The 17,841-nt window shown below is 44.3% G+C and overlaps 1 protein-coding gene and 1 pseudogene across 1 annotated transcript in view; both read left to right on the top strand.

Moving 5' to 3' along the window:
- The window catches only part of obscnb (obscurin, cytoskeletal calmodulin and titin-interacting RhoGEF b), an 868,128-nt gene that overhangs the window by 138,967 nt on the left and 711,320 nt on the right, over nt 1-17,841 (top strand). Inside the window, exons 32-35 of the mRNA XM_068053434.1 lie at nt 937-1,212; nt 1,666-1,941; nt 4,110-4,388; nt 9,174-9,440. Of these exons, the coding sequence (XP_067909535.1) occupies nt 937-1,212; nt 1,666-1,941; nt 4,110-4,388; nt 9,174-9,440 (1,098 nt within the window). The remainder of the gene's footprint in view (nt 1-936; nt 1,213-1,665; nt 1,942-4,109; nt 4,389-9,173; nt 9,441-17,841) is intronic.
- LOC137351852 (putative nuclease HARBI1 pseudogene) lies at nt 4,709-6,277 on the top strand (annotated as a pseudogene).

The following is a 17,841-nucleotide window of genomic DNA, read 5'->3' as shown; positions in this document are numbered from 1 at the left end:
AAGTCTTAAAGGAAACAAGGGGGTGGAAGGATGGAGTAATCAGAGAAAGAATTCTGAAGAGTGGAAGCAAGTTGACTGAAGGCATCCCTGCTTATTGTGGGTCGAAGGGAGGGAGGGATGTATAAGAGATTGGAGTCAGAAGAATAGAGTTTGGAAAGGTAGTAGGGCTGGAGGAGGTTATAGAAGTAGGGAAGGTAAACCATGGAGGGATTTAAAGTTTGGGAAATTGGTGGATTGGAGCTAATATGAACAGTAAAGTTATGGCTGACTGCAGTTTATGGAGGATAGAAAATGGGAGGCTGGTAAGGAGGGAGAGCAGTAGAATAATCACGTTTGAATTTTTATGACGGCATATATGAAGGTTTCAGCAGCAGATGGGATTAGGTTGGAACGGAGGTGGGAGATGATATGAATGTGGTAGCTGTATTTCTGATGGCGATGGAAATTAATTTCTGGGTCAAAGACGTTTCTAAGGGCTGTAACTAGTATCATTAAGGTTTAAAGAGTTCAGGTCAGTTGATGGAGTCAGTGGTGGGAGCCCAAGGCATGGCTTCAGCTTGCCCAATATTTAACTAGAGGAAGTTATGGCTCATTCAAAACATCGTCAAGACATTTTCCCTTACTTGTTTCCCCCTTTCCCCATCCTTTTTGGTGCTCAGTATGTTGTTACCACCTTCTGAAGAGATTTGCAACATCCATCTGTACCTGAATAGCATGATGGTAGTTTGGGTCTCAACAAGCATTGAGATGAATGCTAGGCCAATCTGGAGATTAAAAATGCTTATCTTACAAAGTGTACATTTTTTGGCATATCAAATGCATTACTATATTGGTGTCTCATATCAAAATTTCAGTTATTTGAGCTCAAATCACTGCTTAGGTTTATCTCTGCCAATCCTCTCTTCAATGTTGCGATTGAATTTTTCTTGGTTGCAGAACCAGAAACTGGATTTGTAAATAAAGCTTCAGTTCAGAAGGATGTGAAGGTTCGACAATCAGAGAATGCTACTGTCAGCTGTGAAGTGTCACAGTCTAAAACTGAGGTCAAATGGTTCAGAGATGGAAAGCTACTCAGTCAGAGTAAAAAGATGAAACTTGAAACTAGTGGTAAAATTCGGAAGCTTATCATTCAGAATGTGGAGTCAAAAGATGGAGGTGAATACATATGTGAAGCAGCTGGAGAGAAACTGACCTTCAACATTCAGGTTACAGGTTAGTAACTGTCTGAGAAGATGCCCAGCAGTTTTCACTCCTTTAATAATTCCAGTATTCTTTGTAATATTTGAATGAATTTTGTCAATTTTTTTAGTTTCCTTTTATCTTAATTTTCCTGAGATTGGTACATTTTTGTTGGGTAAGGGTATCAAGGGATATGGAATAAAGGCAGGCAAATGGAATTGAGGTACAGTTTGGTCATGATCTAATTGAATGGATGAGCAGACTCAAGGGACGGAATGGTTTACCAGGGAAGCACACTGAAGATAACAGTACAAATTAATTCAAGGGACACCTCGATGTGTTGTTAGAAGACAGAAAGGTTTGATGAGAAGGTGGCTAGGTGGAATTAACAACATCAAAAAGGATGGGCTTGTTGGGCCTAATGGCATTTTCTTATTCTTAAAAGCTGTTAATCTTTCTTACTCATTGAAACTCTATTGTTCGCAGAACCAGAACCAGTATTTGCCAATAAAGAATCAGTTCAGAAGGAAGTACAGGTTCGAGCATCAGAGAGTGCTATTCTCAGCTGTGAAGTGTCCCAACTCAAAACTGAGGTCAAATGGTCCAAAAGCGGAAAAATTCTCAGTCCCAGTCAGAAGGTTAAACTTGAATCTGATGGTAGAATTCGAAAACTTGTTATTCAGAATGCAGAGACAAAAGACGGAGGCAATTATATCTGCGAAGCAGCTGGGGAGAAATTGATTTTTCATATTGAGGTTACAGGTTAGTAATCATTATTTAAGTTTTACTATCTGGTTTCGTTTTATGTTTGCTGAAGATATTATCAGAGGTAATTATCTCTCAAGTAGCATTTTTCTAACTTATGGTTGGAATTCTTTGGAGTTTCTCCTGTTCCACTGTTGTCAATTAGCCGGAGGAATGGCCCGAAGACACGATGGGCTGAATAGCCTCCTCCTGTGCCATTACTTTTCTATGGAGCAATGGTTCTGTGGCAAACACATCTAAGTGCGTAAAGGATATCCGCTGCACTTCCTGCAATGTTACGGTGGTGGAGTCGGGGCAACTCTGAGGAAATTTTCCCCCCCCATCGCTTTCTTTTATTCCAAGATGTATAAGCTAAATGCAGCACATAAATTGTTGCCAACCTGAAATTAAGAATTTCTTAAATACCTAATTATAATAATTAGATTAATGTTGTACGTTTGTTGCAGCACAGGTAGCTGATGGAAAATTGTTATGGGAGACCACCTATTCCTGGGAGGGACCTGCAGTCATTTGGGAATTGAGTCTGTACCTCTGTTTGCTTTCTCTACTCATTTTTAATTGTTCCAATGCTAACTGACACAAACCATTTATATCATTTAGCACTGTCCCTGTCTCATTTGAAATGAGCATAATGACTTCCTCAAAAAGAGCAGTTTCAATTCATCCATTTTCTTAAGTTCGCACCCTGCATCAAACCTTTGCTTTACAACTACTCTGCCACCAATCTCTTTTCAAGTGCTTCCAATTCGGCTCCCCAGATTTTGCCCTACTTTCAGTCCTCAGCTTCCTTAAGCTCTTCGCTGCCTTTGATAATGTATAAATGATGGTGGGATGGGGACAAAAGATGGTTCCCTGATTTACACAGAGATGACTGTGTAGTCACAGGAGAAGCCTTTGGGAGAAGTGCAGTGTCTGTTGGAATAGGTAATTGAATGAGGTGAGAACAGGACTACAGAGATGGACAGGTTGGAACGGGACAAGGAGACGGAGCAGATGAAACAGAAATAAACTTTCAGAATGCAACTTCCCCCCTCCTTACAGATAAAAGTGTATGCATCAGCTCTCTTGTTCTTTCCAACCTTTATTGGCTCTTTGTTACACAGTGAATTGACTGTCAAGATCCATGTCCTCACTTTCATATGGTTGCATGCCATCATGTATCTGTGACCTCATCCTACCATAGGCTGATGTACACATCTTATCTCCTTGTTCCCCACTCCCTTTACTCTATGATTCGTTTTAGTTCTGTCAAGCACTATGCCCAACTTTCTAGAGATCTGTCCTTAGATTCCTCTGCCCATCCACTCTCACCTTGCTTTGGAAACAACAACTTGCATTTATATAGTAGTTTTAATGCAGAAAAATGTCCCAAAGGGTGGTAAAATTCAAATTCCAAGCCACTCAGAGGGAGATTACAGGATGTGACTGAAGGCTTGGGCAATAGAGCTCGGTTTTAAGGAAGGTCTTAAAGAGCTGGAAAGGTGGAGCAGTTTGGGGAAAAAATTCTAGAAAGTGGGCCAAAGTGACTGAAAGCATGACCACCAGTTGTGAATTGAAAGGAGGGAGGGTTAGAATTAGTGGATTGGAGTTTAGGAAAGTTTGGAGGAGATTACAGAATTCCAAGGGGTGATGCTATGGAGGGATCTGAACACAAGAACAAGAGTTTTAAATTTGATGTATTGGTCTATTCTGGGCCATGTAGGCCATAAAAAGCGGGTATGTGAGCATGATTTGTTGTGGGTGGAGATGAGTGGGAGAATTATGGTTGAGTTGCATTTTGTGCTTTGGTAAAGAATGGAAGGCTTGAAAAGAGAGCATTGGCATAATCAAACGTGTATTTTATGAAGGCATGAATTTCAGCAGCAGATTGAATGAGTTAGGAGTGAATGTGGGAGATGTTCTGAAAGTGATAGCAGTATTTCTGATGGAGAAAACATGTTGGTGGTTTGGGTCTCCTAACAAGAGTTGAGATGAATTCTGGGGAAATTCAGAGATTAAAAACTTAGTGATTTTTACAAAATTTGGAATGGATTTAAAAATAAATAAATACATTATTAAATTGGTACGTCCCTCATTAAATCTTTGCTAACTTTGAGCTCAAATCACTGGTTAGATTTAACTCAGCCATTTTCTCTCCAATGTACCAATTGAACTTTCCTTGATAGCAGAACCAGAAACTGGATTTGCCAATAAAGATTCAGTTCAGAAGGTGGTGAAGGTTCAACCGTCAGAGAATGCAACTCTCAGTTGTGAAGTATCACAGTCCAAAACCGAAGTTAAATGGTTTAGAGATGGAAAGCTGCTCAGTCGGAGTAAAAAATGGAAACTTGAATCTGATGGTAAAATTCGAAAGATTATTATTCAGAATGTGGAGTCAAAAGATAGAGGTGAATACATATGTGAAGCAGCTGGAGAGAAACTGACCTTCAACATTCAAGTTACAGGTTAGTAACTGTCTGAGAAGATCCCCAGCATTTGTCACCTCTTTAATAATTCCAGTGTTCATCTCAAATGCTGTCCATGTGAAGAACTAATCCTGTTATTTCCTTCCCTTTGCTAATTTTCATTCCCCTAATTCTATTTTGGGAGATTGCCAATCCCACAAATATACAACAAAAATTTCACCCAGGGTTCGGCAGCTGTAATTTTGTATCTGAGGTTTCCACCTTCCTTCATTTGAAGTTAGGTGTCCTTTTGAGAGAACACAAGGGCCGGAATTTTACCGGCATTAAACGTGTCTCTTCGGAGGCTTCCGGATGGTAAAATGAAGCGCGATGACGTCGGGCCGTGTCCCCGGTGTAATTACGCACAGACGTCATTTTACCAATGTCGGAAGTCGGGCGTGAGCAAATCTGTGCTCGCCGCCCGACTACAAGTAATTGAAAGGTAATTGAGGTTGTTTAGAAAGCAATTGACGACAATTTTACATCTGAGGTCTGATTTAACATCCATAAATCGGCTCGTGGGGCGTGTCGGCCCGCCGGCAGGTTCATAAGGGCGGCAGGCATTGATGCAGGAGGGAGTTGGAAGTACAATTTTCAGCTTTACTCTGAAATAATGCTATTGCTATTTGTATATCCTGACAAGATGTGTGACTTGCAACTAGTGCTAAAGGATTCATCTGAATGTTCTGCACTGCTGATGGGGACCCATCAACTTTGATTTGTGTGATGAAAGGAAGGGGATCTCGTGAGCCAGTCCTAACTGCTGGAAGCTAGTACCTGTGGTCAGAGCATCTGGTGAGCAGTACTGCAGTGGGAATTGTTCAATCTGGAGGTGGATCATCAGATGAGGAGGACCATGCCCCTATGAGGGACAGAAGGACAGGGCAAATGAGGGACAGAAGGACAGGGCAAATGGGCAGGGGAACGTGCAACAAGCTGACCCAGTGCACCATTGTGATGTGGGAGGGAAAGCAGGTGGCAGAGTTGCCCGGGAGAGAACACATGTCAGGATACGTGTCTACCCAGCAGGAAGGGCACACCAGCTGCGTCTGAGCTACCTGCAGCTGTCAGAGCGCCAGTGCAGAAGAAGACTGCGGCTGTCACAGGAGACTGTCACATCTCTTTGTGAGATGTTGACAGTGGATGTTTCCTCAAACTGTATCAGAGGCCATCCAATGCCGGTCGCTCTAAAGGTTACAATAGCTCTTAACTTCTATGTGTCTGGCTCATTCCAAGCCTCAGCAGCAGACTTGTTTGGAGTCTCACAAGTAGCAGCGCACCACTGCATCAAGGTTGTGACTGATGCATTGTTCCAACGTGCTAACCATTTCATCATGTTCAAGACGGACAACACTAGTGAGGCTGAGAGAGCCAGAGGCTTCAGCACTATATCTGGGTTTCCAATGGTACAGGGCGTGATCGACTGTACTCATGCGGCCCTTAGAGCCCCAGCAGGTCAGTCGGGAGCATTCATTAACCGCAAGGGATACCATTCAATGAACGTTCAGCTCGTCTGTGATCATTGTAAGAGAATCATGAAGGTGTGTGTACGTTACCCTGGGAGTTGTCATGATTTCTTCATTCTCCGAAACTCCCAGGTACCTGCACTTTTCAGCCCTCCAGATGGAATGGAGGGATGGATACTTGGCGACAGGGGTTATCCTCTGAAGACATGGCTCATGACACCAGTGAGGAATCCAAGGGGTCATGGGGAGGAACGATACAATGAGAGCCATGCGGCCACCAGAGTGACCATCGAACAAACTATAAGCCTGCTTAAGATGAGGTTTAGGTGTCTTGACCACTCAGGTGGAACACTGCAGTACGCACCTTCAAGGGTTTCAAGAATAATTGTCGTCTGCTGTGTCTTGCATAACCTGGCGATTGAAAATGGAGAGGCACTGGAGAAGGATCAATGTCAGCACGATGTGTCATCAGATGACGATGATGTTTCTGATGATGAAGCTGGACATCATTCACTTGATGGTCATGGAGAGGAAGCTAAATGTAATTTGGCTCTAACTGCTCGAGAGACCAGGGAGTCTTTAATAGGCAGACGTTTCCATTGAGAGTGTGTAAATGTTCGCACAATTGGGCTTACTGTATGACAAGACTAATTGTGAGGCTGTGAAAGGGCAAATTCACTCACCTTCACGGGGAGAGAGAATGCGACGATGCAATCCTTCACATCATGAGGAACGCAACCCAAGTGTGAGACCTCACATGTTGAACTACTTTTGTTGAGGAACGATGTTGGATTTGACTTGAGGAAAGCCATGACAAAATCTCAGAGAACCCAATTTATTACAATATTTAGTAACACATTCAAATAAAAAACCTTTCAATTAGCCCTGTGAACCAGTAGTGATGTTAAAGTGATTTCTTAATTCTTTTCTGAGTGCTCTTTTGGGTGCATGATCCCTCGCTACCAGACACACCAGAGGCAGGTGGCTGAACTGTTTGCCGCCCTGCTTGTGGTGACTTTGGCGGACGTCCTCTGCTTGCTCGCGACCGTGAGGGCCCCGGCATCTCAGGGTTCTCCTGAGAAATCTCATGAGCGCCCTGTAACACCCTGGGATTTTGCAGATCATATGTCCTTGGCAGAGGGAGCAAGGAGCTGGAGGATGCATCAGAGGCGCCCTGAGAGGAGCTCCCATATGTGATCTGCTGCCTGTGTGCCCTCGTGAGGCTCGGACGATCCTCAGTGGTGACATCAGAGGGATGAGCGGCCTCGACCTGATGCCAGCGTATCAGATTCTGCTCTCTGGTGCTCAGGTCCAGGGAGGCCACACTCGTTCTGACGTCACAAAGTGCATCCAGAACTGGCCCTTCCACTGCAGCCGCCAATCTGTCAACGGAGGAAGCCAGATGTTCAATTGTCTGAGAGTTAGCAGAACTCATACTCTGGATGGATATAGTCTGATTAATTGCGCGCAGTGTCTCAGGCAACTCCGCCAGATTTCCAAGGACCGCTTGCTGCACCTGCAACATCTCCCGCTGAATGGATGTTCTCATCAGCTTGCTGCTCTGCACTGGCATGGCCTCCCACACACCTCCGACTGTGTGAGGCATCGGCCAATTCTGCCTCCGGTGGCTGGCCCGGCACCTGTGCTGTGCTGACACCTGGATGTGAAAACAATTCCACGGACACGCAAATCCCAACTGAGGTGTCTGTATCTGCGCTGGTGCTTGGTGCGTCACGAGGATGTGACGGTGCACCCTCTGAGGCGCCCTCCTCAATCTCAGAGGTGGATGATAGTACAATGGAGATGCTTTCTGTGCCAGGCTGTTGGTCACCTGCTGGGAAAATCATATTGATCAGTTTGATCAGAAAGCCAGAGTTGAGCACATGTATTTGAGTCCACTATTGTCACATCAGTGTGATGTGACATTTGAGGGCAAAATTAGGTTCATTAGTCAATCGTCACAACATTGGCCCACCAACGCTTCCCCACCCTGTCCCCTCCCCCCCCCGAAAAGCACTAATACACCACTTTCCGGATCACTCACTCTCGTGACCATGTCCACCGGCCTCGCCATCTGTTACAGCTCGTCCTCCTTCCTCCCCTGCTATCATCAATGCGTCCTCCTCCATTCGACTGAGGAATGCAGGACAGGCCACACCACCACCTGTCCGGGACCTCTCTCGGGCGTTGTGTGCCCTCTTTTCCTAATTAAAGAAAAAAAATTAGTTCAAACATTTTTGTGGGCATGTCACGCAATCACCCAAATGGGTTGATGTGGCATTTAACTGCTGTGCCATTACTGAGCGTGCCCTCAGCAATCCCTCCTCAACGTTCATCTCACATATGCCCATCCTGCATCCCAATGCAAGGAGGCAGCCAGGCAATGATCGTACAGGGGTTCCACATTGCATCATGAATACAAATACACCCTCCCTTGACAAAATAACGATTAGATGAATGAGGAATTCCCTTACCCGGGCAGAGCGAAGCAAGTCATTGAGGCACTTGCGGCACTGTATCCATGTGCGCCTAACAACGCTACGGCTGCTGACCTCCTCCCCGACCTCCAGGCAGGCCCTCTTTGTCACTTTGGACGGTCGCCTTCTACCTTCTGGGTTGAACAGAATCTCACGCCTCTCCTCAACCACCTGAAGGAGGACCTGTAGTGATGCATCCGAAAAACGGGGGGCTGAGCGAGTGCTTCTCGCCTCCATGACTTCCTCCACCTGTCTTGAAATCCCTAAGTCCTTCTGCCCTAAAAAAAAATGTAGCCTCTCAGTGCACCACAACTAATACAGCAGATTTACAAACAATGAATGACTACCTGGTCAATTTCATTGAAAATACCTTTTTCAAGGGCTTATGTCAGACATTCCCGGATGTGGCCCCGCCCCCAATGATGTATATCTTCCCGCCTGCTTGAGCCGATTCAGGTCTCAGTTACGCCACGGGGCCGCTAGTTGGCTGTCCCACGCGTGATGCTGGTGGACAGGAGACGCAGCGAAGGATCGGAGGCCGCATCCGTTTGAGTTCCACCCGTACCGGAGCCAGCGATTAAGGTAAAATTCTGGCCAAGGAAATTCCCAACGCATGTTGAAAATACATTTTCAGAATTTTTGTACCTGTTGTTTTTGTTTTCTGACTATAGGTTATTCAGTGCAATATGGTAACTAGTAATAATACCCTTGGATAAAATGGCAGTGCTTATATGAGTGAATATTCTTTATGAGCAGTTTGTTTTCTTAAAATGTTGATTGGCTTAAGACAATTTTAGGAAAAGCACAAATTGATGCTCACTGAAATGATGTTTTCCTCACAGAGTTACCCATCTTGTTCACAAAGAGGCTGGAAAATGTAAATGCACTGTCCAGTGATACAGTTGTGCTTATGTGTGAATTAAATCAAGTAAAGGGAGATGTTCTGTGGCGATGTAATGGAACAGAAATAAAACCAAGCCGTCGGCTAAAAATACGGACAGATGGTCAGAAGCGAAGTTTGACCATTTCTGAAGTAACTATTGAGGATGAGGGGGAATATCTGTGCGAATCAAAGGATGATGTTACCACTGCTAAATTGACCACCAAGGGTAATGCTTTGTTCAATATTCAATCTATGTTATTAACCAAATTTTGTCACTGTTGAACATTTTATTAACAGAAGAGCTCAATTTGCCCTCCCCCCCCGAGTGATTTTATAGTTAATGATTCAGTAGTAATATTTTTAATCTTGCCAAATGCATAGTAGTTATATGACTGACAGTGTGCATTTTGCATAAGAAACAAAGTTTAGATTTAGAATTTAGAACATTACAGCGCAGTACAGGCCCTTCGGCCCTCGATGTTGCGCCGACCTGTGAAACCATCTGACCTACACTATTCTATTTTCATCCATATGTCTATCCAATGACCACTTAAATGCCCTTAAAGTTGGCGAGTCTACTACTGTTGCAGGCAGGGCGTTCCACGCCCCTACTACTCTCTGAGTAAAGAAACTACCTCTAACATCTGTCCTATATCTATCACCCCTCAACCTAAAGCTATGTCCCCTCGTGTTTGCCATCACCATCCGAGGAAAAAGACTCTCACTATCCACCCTATCTAACCCTCTGATTATCTTATATGTCTCTATTAAGTCACCTCTCCTCCTCCTTCTCTCCAACGAAAACAACCTCAAGTCCCTCAGCCTTTCCTCGTAAGACCTTCCCTCCATACCATAATACATTTTTGTGCTTTTTAGAAAGACATTTTCCTTCAAAAAGAGAAACCAGATTCACTTAATAATACTTAAGAAAGCATATGCAAAATATCAAGGCATTTACTGTTGGTGCTGGAAATTGGCAATAAAAACAGAAAAAGTTGGAAAATCGCAGCAGGACCTGCTGAATGTTTCCAATATTTTCTGTTTTTATCTGAAAAATATAACTTTGTAAAAGAAACCCCACAGATAAGTTGGATTGAGCAGTAGGTTCAGATTTGCCAAATCCTATGAAGTGCAGTTCACTTTTTGTATTGAGTTGTATTTCTTGGCTACCATTGGCTCTCCTTTGCTGTTGCTAATATAGTTACGAAGACCTATATAAAAATGAAAGATGCTACTAGCAACAGTGCAAGGTAGTAACATTTAAAGGGGAATTAAATTTATGGGGAAGTATTTTTTGTTCACTATGCTCCTTCCAGTTCTTTTGGAAAAATACAGCTCGAAAAATATGTCTTCCCATTTGTAAAATGACATTTTTCTGGTTTCACAGAAGCATGTCAGGTTTTCCCACCAGAACTGCTCTGATGATATCACTGATGGGAAGGAGCTGTCTGTTTCCTCTAAGAACTGTAATCCTTTCAGTGGTGTTGGAAGTTCACATCAACCTGCAGCTATTAGGAAAGCTTTGTCCTGCCTGAATATTTTTATAGCTCTATATTTTGTTTGGAGCTTGATTGGAGGAGTACTTTGAATAGGAAGTATCTGCTTTATGTTATGCTTTTGTCAGTTCTAATTTGACAGCAGAAGTATTTCTGTGTGTAGTAACAAAAAAAAATCAAGGCATCAGTAACCTCGAGATCCTGGGCTAGACTTGTTCTGTTGCAACTACGCGGTAGGGAGTTTTCTGCCTGCTCATCAGATGCATTGTTGATGCTGACAAACTTTCCAGCATTAGCTCATTTAAATATTTTTTGTGAGCTCCCAGGAGGATTTTTGCCAGCACGGTGCACCTGTGTGATGTAGGAAAATCTTTGCTGTTGTCAGACTCAGGCACCTACAGCACCTTAAAAAGAGTGATGTACTCCAGGTCAAGGGAAATCATCTATCCATTGACAGAACCAGAGCTAAGCATTGGGAGTGGGATACCAATCAATTGCAGCCCCACTGGTGACCTTTTTAATTTTAAGAGGACTCTACTGGCCGTGGCATTGTTGAAGCCTATTGTACACAGGAATTCCTTGGGAGTCTCAGGCATTAATGATGCAAAATTTGATGTATAATGTAAAGTCTTCATTGCCAGCTTACTTGCTTATAGCTGACTGATATGACAGTGGAAGATCGTTACAGGAATAGAACAAGCAAAGCCCTGGCGGGATGTTTTCCACCTAATTGTCCTGTTCCTGTCTGCCTGATTTATGCTGCAAACTCAGCATACAGTCAGAGCGAAAGACTCCCTCTTATCTGTCGATAAATTATCCTGAATTAAACTGGCTTAAGGACTACCCATGAAGATTAAACTTGCAGTTTCAGTTTATTTGTTGGGATGCAATCTGAACTAACTCAAACATGCCAGGGTAAGTGGATTGGGATAAAATTATTGTTACGACCAGGTAAGAAAGGTGTCTAGGGGTCTTTTACTGTCTTCACCTGGTCTTATTGTAACAGGGTTTTGTTGTTAAACGCACTGTTTTTTTGAGCTCCCACTTTGTGAATCCTTGTTCACAGCTTCCCAGTCATGAATATAAACAGGCTTTCTTAGGTTTAAAGAAGCAAAGTGAAATTTATTAAACCTCAAAGTTATACGTATATAAAGAGCAAGAGGGTAACCAGAGAAAGGGTTGGCCCACTCAAGGACAGAGGAGGGAATCTATGTGTGGAGCCAGAGGAAATGGGCGAGGTACTAAATGAGTACTTTGCATCAGTATTCACCAAAGAGAAGGACTTGGTGGATGATGAGTCTAGGGAAGGGAGTGTAGATAGTCTCGGTCATGTCGTTATCAAAAAGGAGGAGGTGTTGGGTGTCTTGCAAAGCATTAAGGTAGATAAGTCCCCAGGGCCTGATGGGATCTACCCCAGAATACTGAGGGAGGCAAGAGAAGAAATTGCAGGGGCCTTGACAGAAATCTTTGCATCCTCATTGGCTACAGGTGAGGTCCCAGAGGACTGGAGAATAGCCAATGTTGTTCCTTTGTTTAAGAAGGGTAGCAAGGATAATCCAGGAAATTCTAGGCCAGTGAGCCTTACGTCAGTGGTAGGGAAATTATTAGAGAGGATTCTTCGGGACAGGATTTACTCCCATTTGGAAACAAACAAACTTCTTAGCGAGAGGCAGCATGGTTTTGTGAAGGGGAGGTCATGTCTCACTAACTTGATTGAGTTTTTTGAGGAAGTGACGAAGATGATTGATGAAGGAAGGGCAGTGGATGTTATCTATATGGACTTCAGTAAAGCCTTTGACAAGGTGCCTCATGGCAGACTGGTACAAAGGTGAAGTCACACGGGATCAGAGGTGAGCTGGCAAGATGGATACAGAACTGGCTCGGTCATAGAAGACAGAGGGTAGCAGTGGAAGGGTGCTTTTCTGAATGGAGGGCTGTGACTAGTGGTGTTCCGCAGGGATCAGTGCTGGGACCTTTGCTGTTTGGAGTATATATAAATGATTTGGAGGAAAATGTAGCTGGTCTGATTAGTAAGTTTGCGGACGTCACAAAGGTTGGGGGAGTTGCGGATAGTGATGAGGATTGTCAGAGGAGACAGCAAAATATAGATCGATTGGAGACTTGGGTGGAGGAATGGCAGATGGAGTTTAATCGGGACAAATGTGAGGTAATGCATTTTGGAAGGTCTAATGCAGGTGGAAAGTATACAGTAAATGGCAGAACCCTTAGAAGTATTGACAGGCAGAGAGATCTGGGCGTACAGGTCCATAGGTCACTGAAAGTGGCAATGCAGGTGGATAAGGTAGTCAAGAAGGCATACGACATGCTTGCCTTCATCGGTCGGGGCATAGAGTATAAAAATTGACAAGTCATGCTGCAGCTGTACAGAACTTTAGTTAGGCTACACTTAGAGAATATTGCGTGCAGTTCTGGTCGCCACACTACCAGAAGGACGTGGAGGCTTTGGAGAGGGTACAGAAGAGGTTTACCAGGATGTTGCCTGGTCTGGAGGGCATTAGCTATGAGGAGAGGTTGGATAAACTCGGATTGTTTTCACTGGAAGGATGGAGGTGGAGGGGCGACATGATAGAGGTTTACAAAGTTATGAGTGGCATGGACCGAGTGGATAGTCAGAAGCTTTTTCCCAGGGTGGAAGAGTCAGTTACTAGGGGATGTAGGTTTAAGGTGAGAGGGGCAAAGTTTAGAGGGGATGTGCGAGGCAAGTTCTTTACACAGAGGGTGGTGAGTGCCTAGAACATGCTGCCGGGGGAGGTGGTGGAAGTAGGTACGATAGCGACGTTTAAGAGACATCTTGACAAATACATAAATAGGATGGGAATAGAGGGATATGGTCCCCGGAAGTGCAGAAGGTTTTAGTTTAGGCAGGCATCAAGAGGCTTGGAGGGTCGAATGGCCTGTTCCTGAACTGTACTGTTCTTTGTTCTTTTAACTCTAATGTGGTTACCGCCTATGGATATACCATGCGCCCATGCGCCCATGCACACGTGATACAGACATGCAAATAGGGATAGAAAAGGGCAGAAGAAAAATAAAATGGAGAGGTTTGAGGCAGTCTCTAAAGGCTGTTCCTTGTTATTGTTTCTGTGTTTCTAGCTCGCCATAGAGTCCTTGATTGTAGACAGCTCTTACTTTTTGTTGGGGCCCAGTATTCTTCTTAAATCTTGTTCACTGTAGGAGCCTTTTCTCTCTTGGTGTTCATACGTCTTCAATGGTTTCTGAAGCTGGTGAGAGCGAGATGAGAGCAGACAGGAGAGAGATGTTCTCAGTCCAGGAGAAAACAGATTTCTGAGTCCAAAATCCCTGTTGAACGTTCAAATTCAAAAAAATTCCCAACAGTCATGTGACCAAACTGGTCCGACCATGTCTGCTTGTGAATTTTTTTTTATTTGTTTGTGGGATGTGGGTGCCGCTGGCTAGGACAGCATTTCGACCATCTTAGCAGTTAACCTGGAATGCTAGCCTTTCCCCCTTCAATGTCCGGTAATCAAAAGTCCATTGTGGATTAAATTAGAGCAGGGCATAGCTCCATTGTCCTTTGAAGTACTTGTCTGTTGATATGCTAATGCCTCTCTCCAGCCAAAGTCTCCAATTGTTTTTGAAATGAAGTTCATTTTTCACCAACAATAGTTTAGAATCAGTGTTTATGTGGTGAAATTAATTTTCCTCATTCTTGATAGGCTGGGGGCTTTGCTGACACCTCCACACCCAGGGGAATTAAATGCGATTTGAAAAATGTTGCATTTCATTACAGGGTTTGAGAGAAATATAAGATACAGAAAGAAAAACCATGCATTTCTCTCATTCATTTCCATTCATTCACAAAACTTAAAGCTTATTAAAAATGGGGTGCCAGGCTGTTTTAATTTCCCCCTTTTTTTTCTCTGGAGAGATAGTAGTGGATGGGTCTGTCCTGAACTCTCAGTCATGCAAAGACTTTTGATTCCCTTTTCTTCTGACTGTGGGGGAGGAGTCTTTGCTACTCTCCCCTTGGTTCTCTGGGACACTCCTACCTGCAGGTATTTGTGCAGATCTAACTGCACTCTCCTATCACACTTCGACAAGGTGACGCATCACCCTCACAGTTCCTGTTCCCCCAGAGGTCTCTCTTTGTCTCTTCAGGTTCCTGCAAATGCTGTTAGCAACTCTGGTGGGGCGCTTCTAGAGTCTGCATTTACATAGGAGGATGTGGGATCTAACATTTCACATTTTTCGGGGTTGGTTGACCGGATGGTAGGAGTTTTGATCCGGGATTCTTCCCGGACTTCCTTTAACCTGTCCTCTCGGTCACTTTTTCCCCTTCTCTTTCTAAACATTTTCCATCTGTGTGCCTGCCTGTCCCCTTTTGTTCTCAGCAGGAGGTCCCTTACAGTTCACCAGCCCTTTGCTGGAGGGTTCTAACACCAGTACAGGACTTAGAGGTGCAGGTTTCACTGTAGGTTGGGGTTTCCCCTCAACCTGGCACATGTGGCAACTCATGCAGTACTCCACCACATCTTTGTGGAGTTTTGGCCAGTCAGACTGCTGTCTTATGCGGGCTTTGGGGGTCTTTCGTATACCGGCATGTACATCCAGTGTAGTCTCGTGGGCCCTTCTTAATATTTCTCTCCAGTACCTCTGTGGCACCACTAACTGGTGAACTACTGTCCACTCCTGCCCTCAGGTCTGTGAGGAGAACTCCATTTCCTCATCAGTATCTCATTCTTTAAATAGTAGCAATCAGGGACTCCCTCTACTTCACTTTCAGACTGGGCAGCCTGTGCTAACTCTCGCAATACTGGGTTGGCTCGCTGAGCCTGAGCTGGGGAAAATTTATTTAATTCATTCCCTGGGTCTCCTAACTTTCTAAAGAAAATCTCAGACAGGAAGACCTCATGGTCATTTGCCTGCAGTGCCAATGCAGTCTCCTCAGGGGGAGCTGGTTTGATTATGGCTTGACCCACTACACATTCAGGAACTCTGCAGGGTACCTTCTCCTGCCACTGCCCTGTCTCTCTGACCGTCTGCAGTCTTTCTTTCACTACTGGGGGGCTACCACCTTCAGCCCTGCCAGATCATTACCTAGGAGCAGGTCAACCCTGTCCACAGGCAAACTAGGGACAACCCCTACAGTCACCAGTCCCGAAACTAGGTCGCAGTCCAGGTGCACCTGGTGTACAGGTACACACACTGCCCTCCAGTACCATTCACCACCGTTCTGGTGTTCCCTGCACTTTCTGGGGGGAAGGTCAGGCATTTTCCCAGTAAAAGGGATCTGGTGGCCCCTGTGTCTCTGAGAATTACTGTGGGCTTGCTTGCCCCACTCGAGGGATATGTGGTTACTTTCCCTTCAAACAACAAAACCCTGATAACCTTCAGGAATCCTATTAAATTTTCCTGCACTGGCCGTAGTAAGCTTCCTGGGATGCACTCTTACTGCAATCAAAGCCACCGCTTGTTCTGTGCCTTCTGTCAGGGTCCCGTCTGCACTGAGCGGGTGTGCCCTGATTAACGTTACCGGTTTTGCCTTTAGATTCCAGCTGTCAGCTTTTAAATGCCCTGCCTTTTTTTCTTGGAAGCACACAGGTCTCCGAGTCTCACTCTTGCTCACAGCACCTTCCTTTTTGGCTGGAGGAGGGGCCCTGTGTCTCCTGCTTTCCTTTCTGTTCCAGGACTGCCTGGGTGGATATCACCTTCCCACCCTTTGTCTTTTTCGGATTTGTGGGGGTGATTAGGAAAGGTTCTCCCCTGAGAAACAGACATAAATTAAAGCAAACACATCAGCCAGAATGGCTGCTTGCCAGGCTTCCTGAACCCGCTGCTCCTCTACATGGATCTTTATTGAGAATGGGAGAGAGTTTTTAAATTCCTTTAACGCACTACTTCTATCAGAGTCTCATAGCTGAGCTGTATTTTTAAAGCCCTCAACCACTGGTCAAAAGCCAGTTGCTTACTTCTTTCAAACTCCAGATATGTTTGATTAGCTTGCTTTTTGAGGGTTCTAAACTTTTGGTGATAGGCTTCGGGTACTAATCATATGCCCCGAGGATAGCATTTTTGGGCAGTTCATAATTTGATGAACTCTCATCTGGCAACAAGGAATAAACCTTTTGGGCTTCTCTGGTTTGTTTGCTTTGCAATAAGAGAGACCATTTTAGCTGCCTTGCCAGTTTCTCAAAAGACACAAAAAACGCTTTCACAGCTTCCTCATTAAGTTTTGGAATTAGTTGGGCGAGTTTTGGCAATCTTGTACCCAGCCCTGAATTCTGCTCCTCCATATTTGCCATACTTTCACTGTCTAACTCAAACTGCCTCAGCTCTCTCTCTTTGGATTCTTTCTGGAATATTCTTTCTCTCTCTCCTCCTGTCTTTCTTTCTCTTCACATTCCTTTTGGAAGGCTCTCTCTTTCACTTCCCATTCCTTCTGGAAGGCTCTCTCTTTCTCCCTCTCCTGCCTCTCTCAATCTTTTTCCTGTCTCTCCCTTTCTCTTTCTCTTTCCCTGTCTTCTAATTCAAGTTTCTTTTGTTCCAATTGTATCTTTGCTAGCAGTACCCTGGCTGGATCTACTTCTAACACTGCTTCTGCTTCTTCAGATTTAAAGGAAAAATGGTTGGCCTTAGGAATTAGACCTTAGGATTTCAGACTTCCTAGCTTTGTCCCCTACAGTGATCCCACAATGCTTAGCCATATCTCTCAACTCCTCCATAGACAGTGCTTTTAACTTATCCCAAGTTACTTCAACCTGGCTTGGAGAGCTGCCAGCTTCAGTTGCAGACATATTAGTATTCAATCACACGCAACCACAAGAAAACCTGTATTGAAATTTGCTCTTTTTGATTGGGAACAATTTGGCTTCCCACTTCCAATTTCATTCGTTTGTCTGCGGGTAAAATGCCGGCCGCTAGCACCCAGATTTCTGTTAAGACCAGGTGAGAAAGGTGTCCAGGGGTCTTTTACTGTCTTCACCTGGTCTTATTATAACAGGGTTTTATTTTTGAACACATTTTTTTTGAGCTCCCCCTTTGTGAATCCTTGTTCACAGCTTTCCAATTATAAGGCAAAGAAATAAGCATAAACAGACTTTCTTAGGTTTAAAGAAGAAAAGTGAAATTTATTAAACCTTAAACTCTAAT

Source organism: Heterodontus francisci, chromosome 2, assembly GCF_036365525.1.
Source record: "Heterodontus francisci isolate sHetFra1 chromosome 2, sHetFra1.hap1, whole genome shotgun sequence".
Classification (NCBI taxonomy): domain Eukaryota; kingdom Metazoa; phylum Chordata; class Chondrichthyes; order Heterodontiformes; family Heterodontidae; genus Heterodontus; species Heterodontus francisci.
This window is presented reverse-complemented; position numbering and strand designations above follow the sequence as displayed.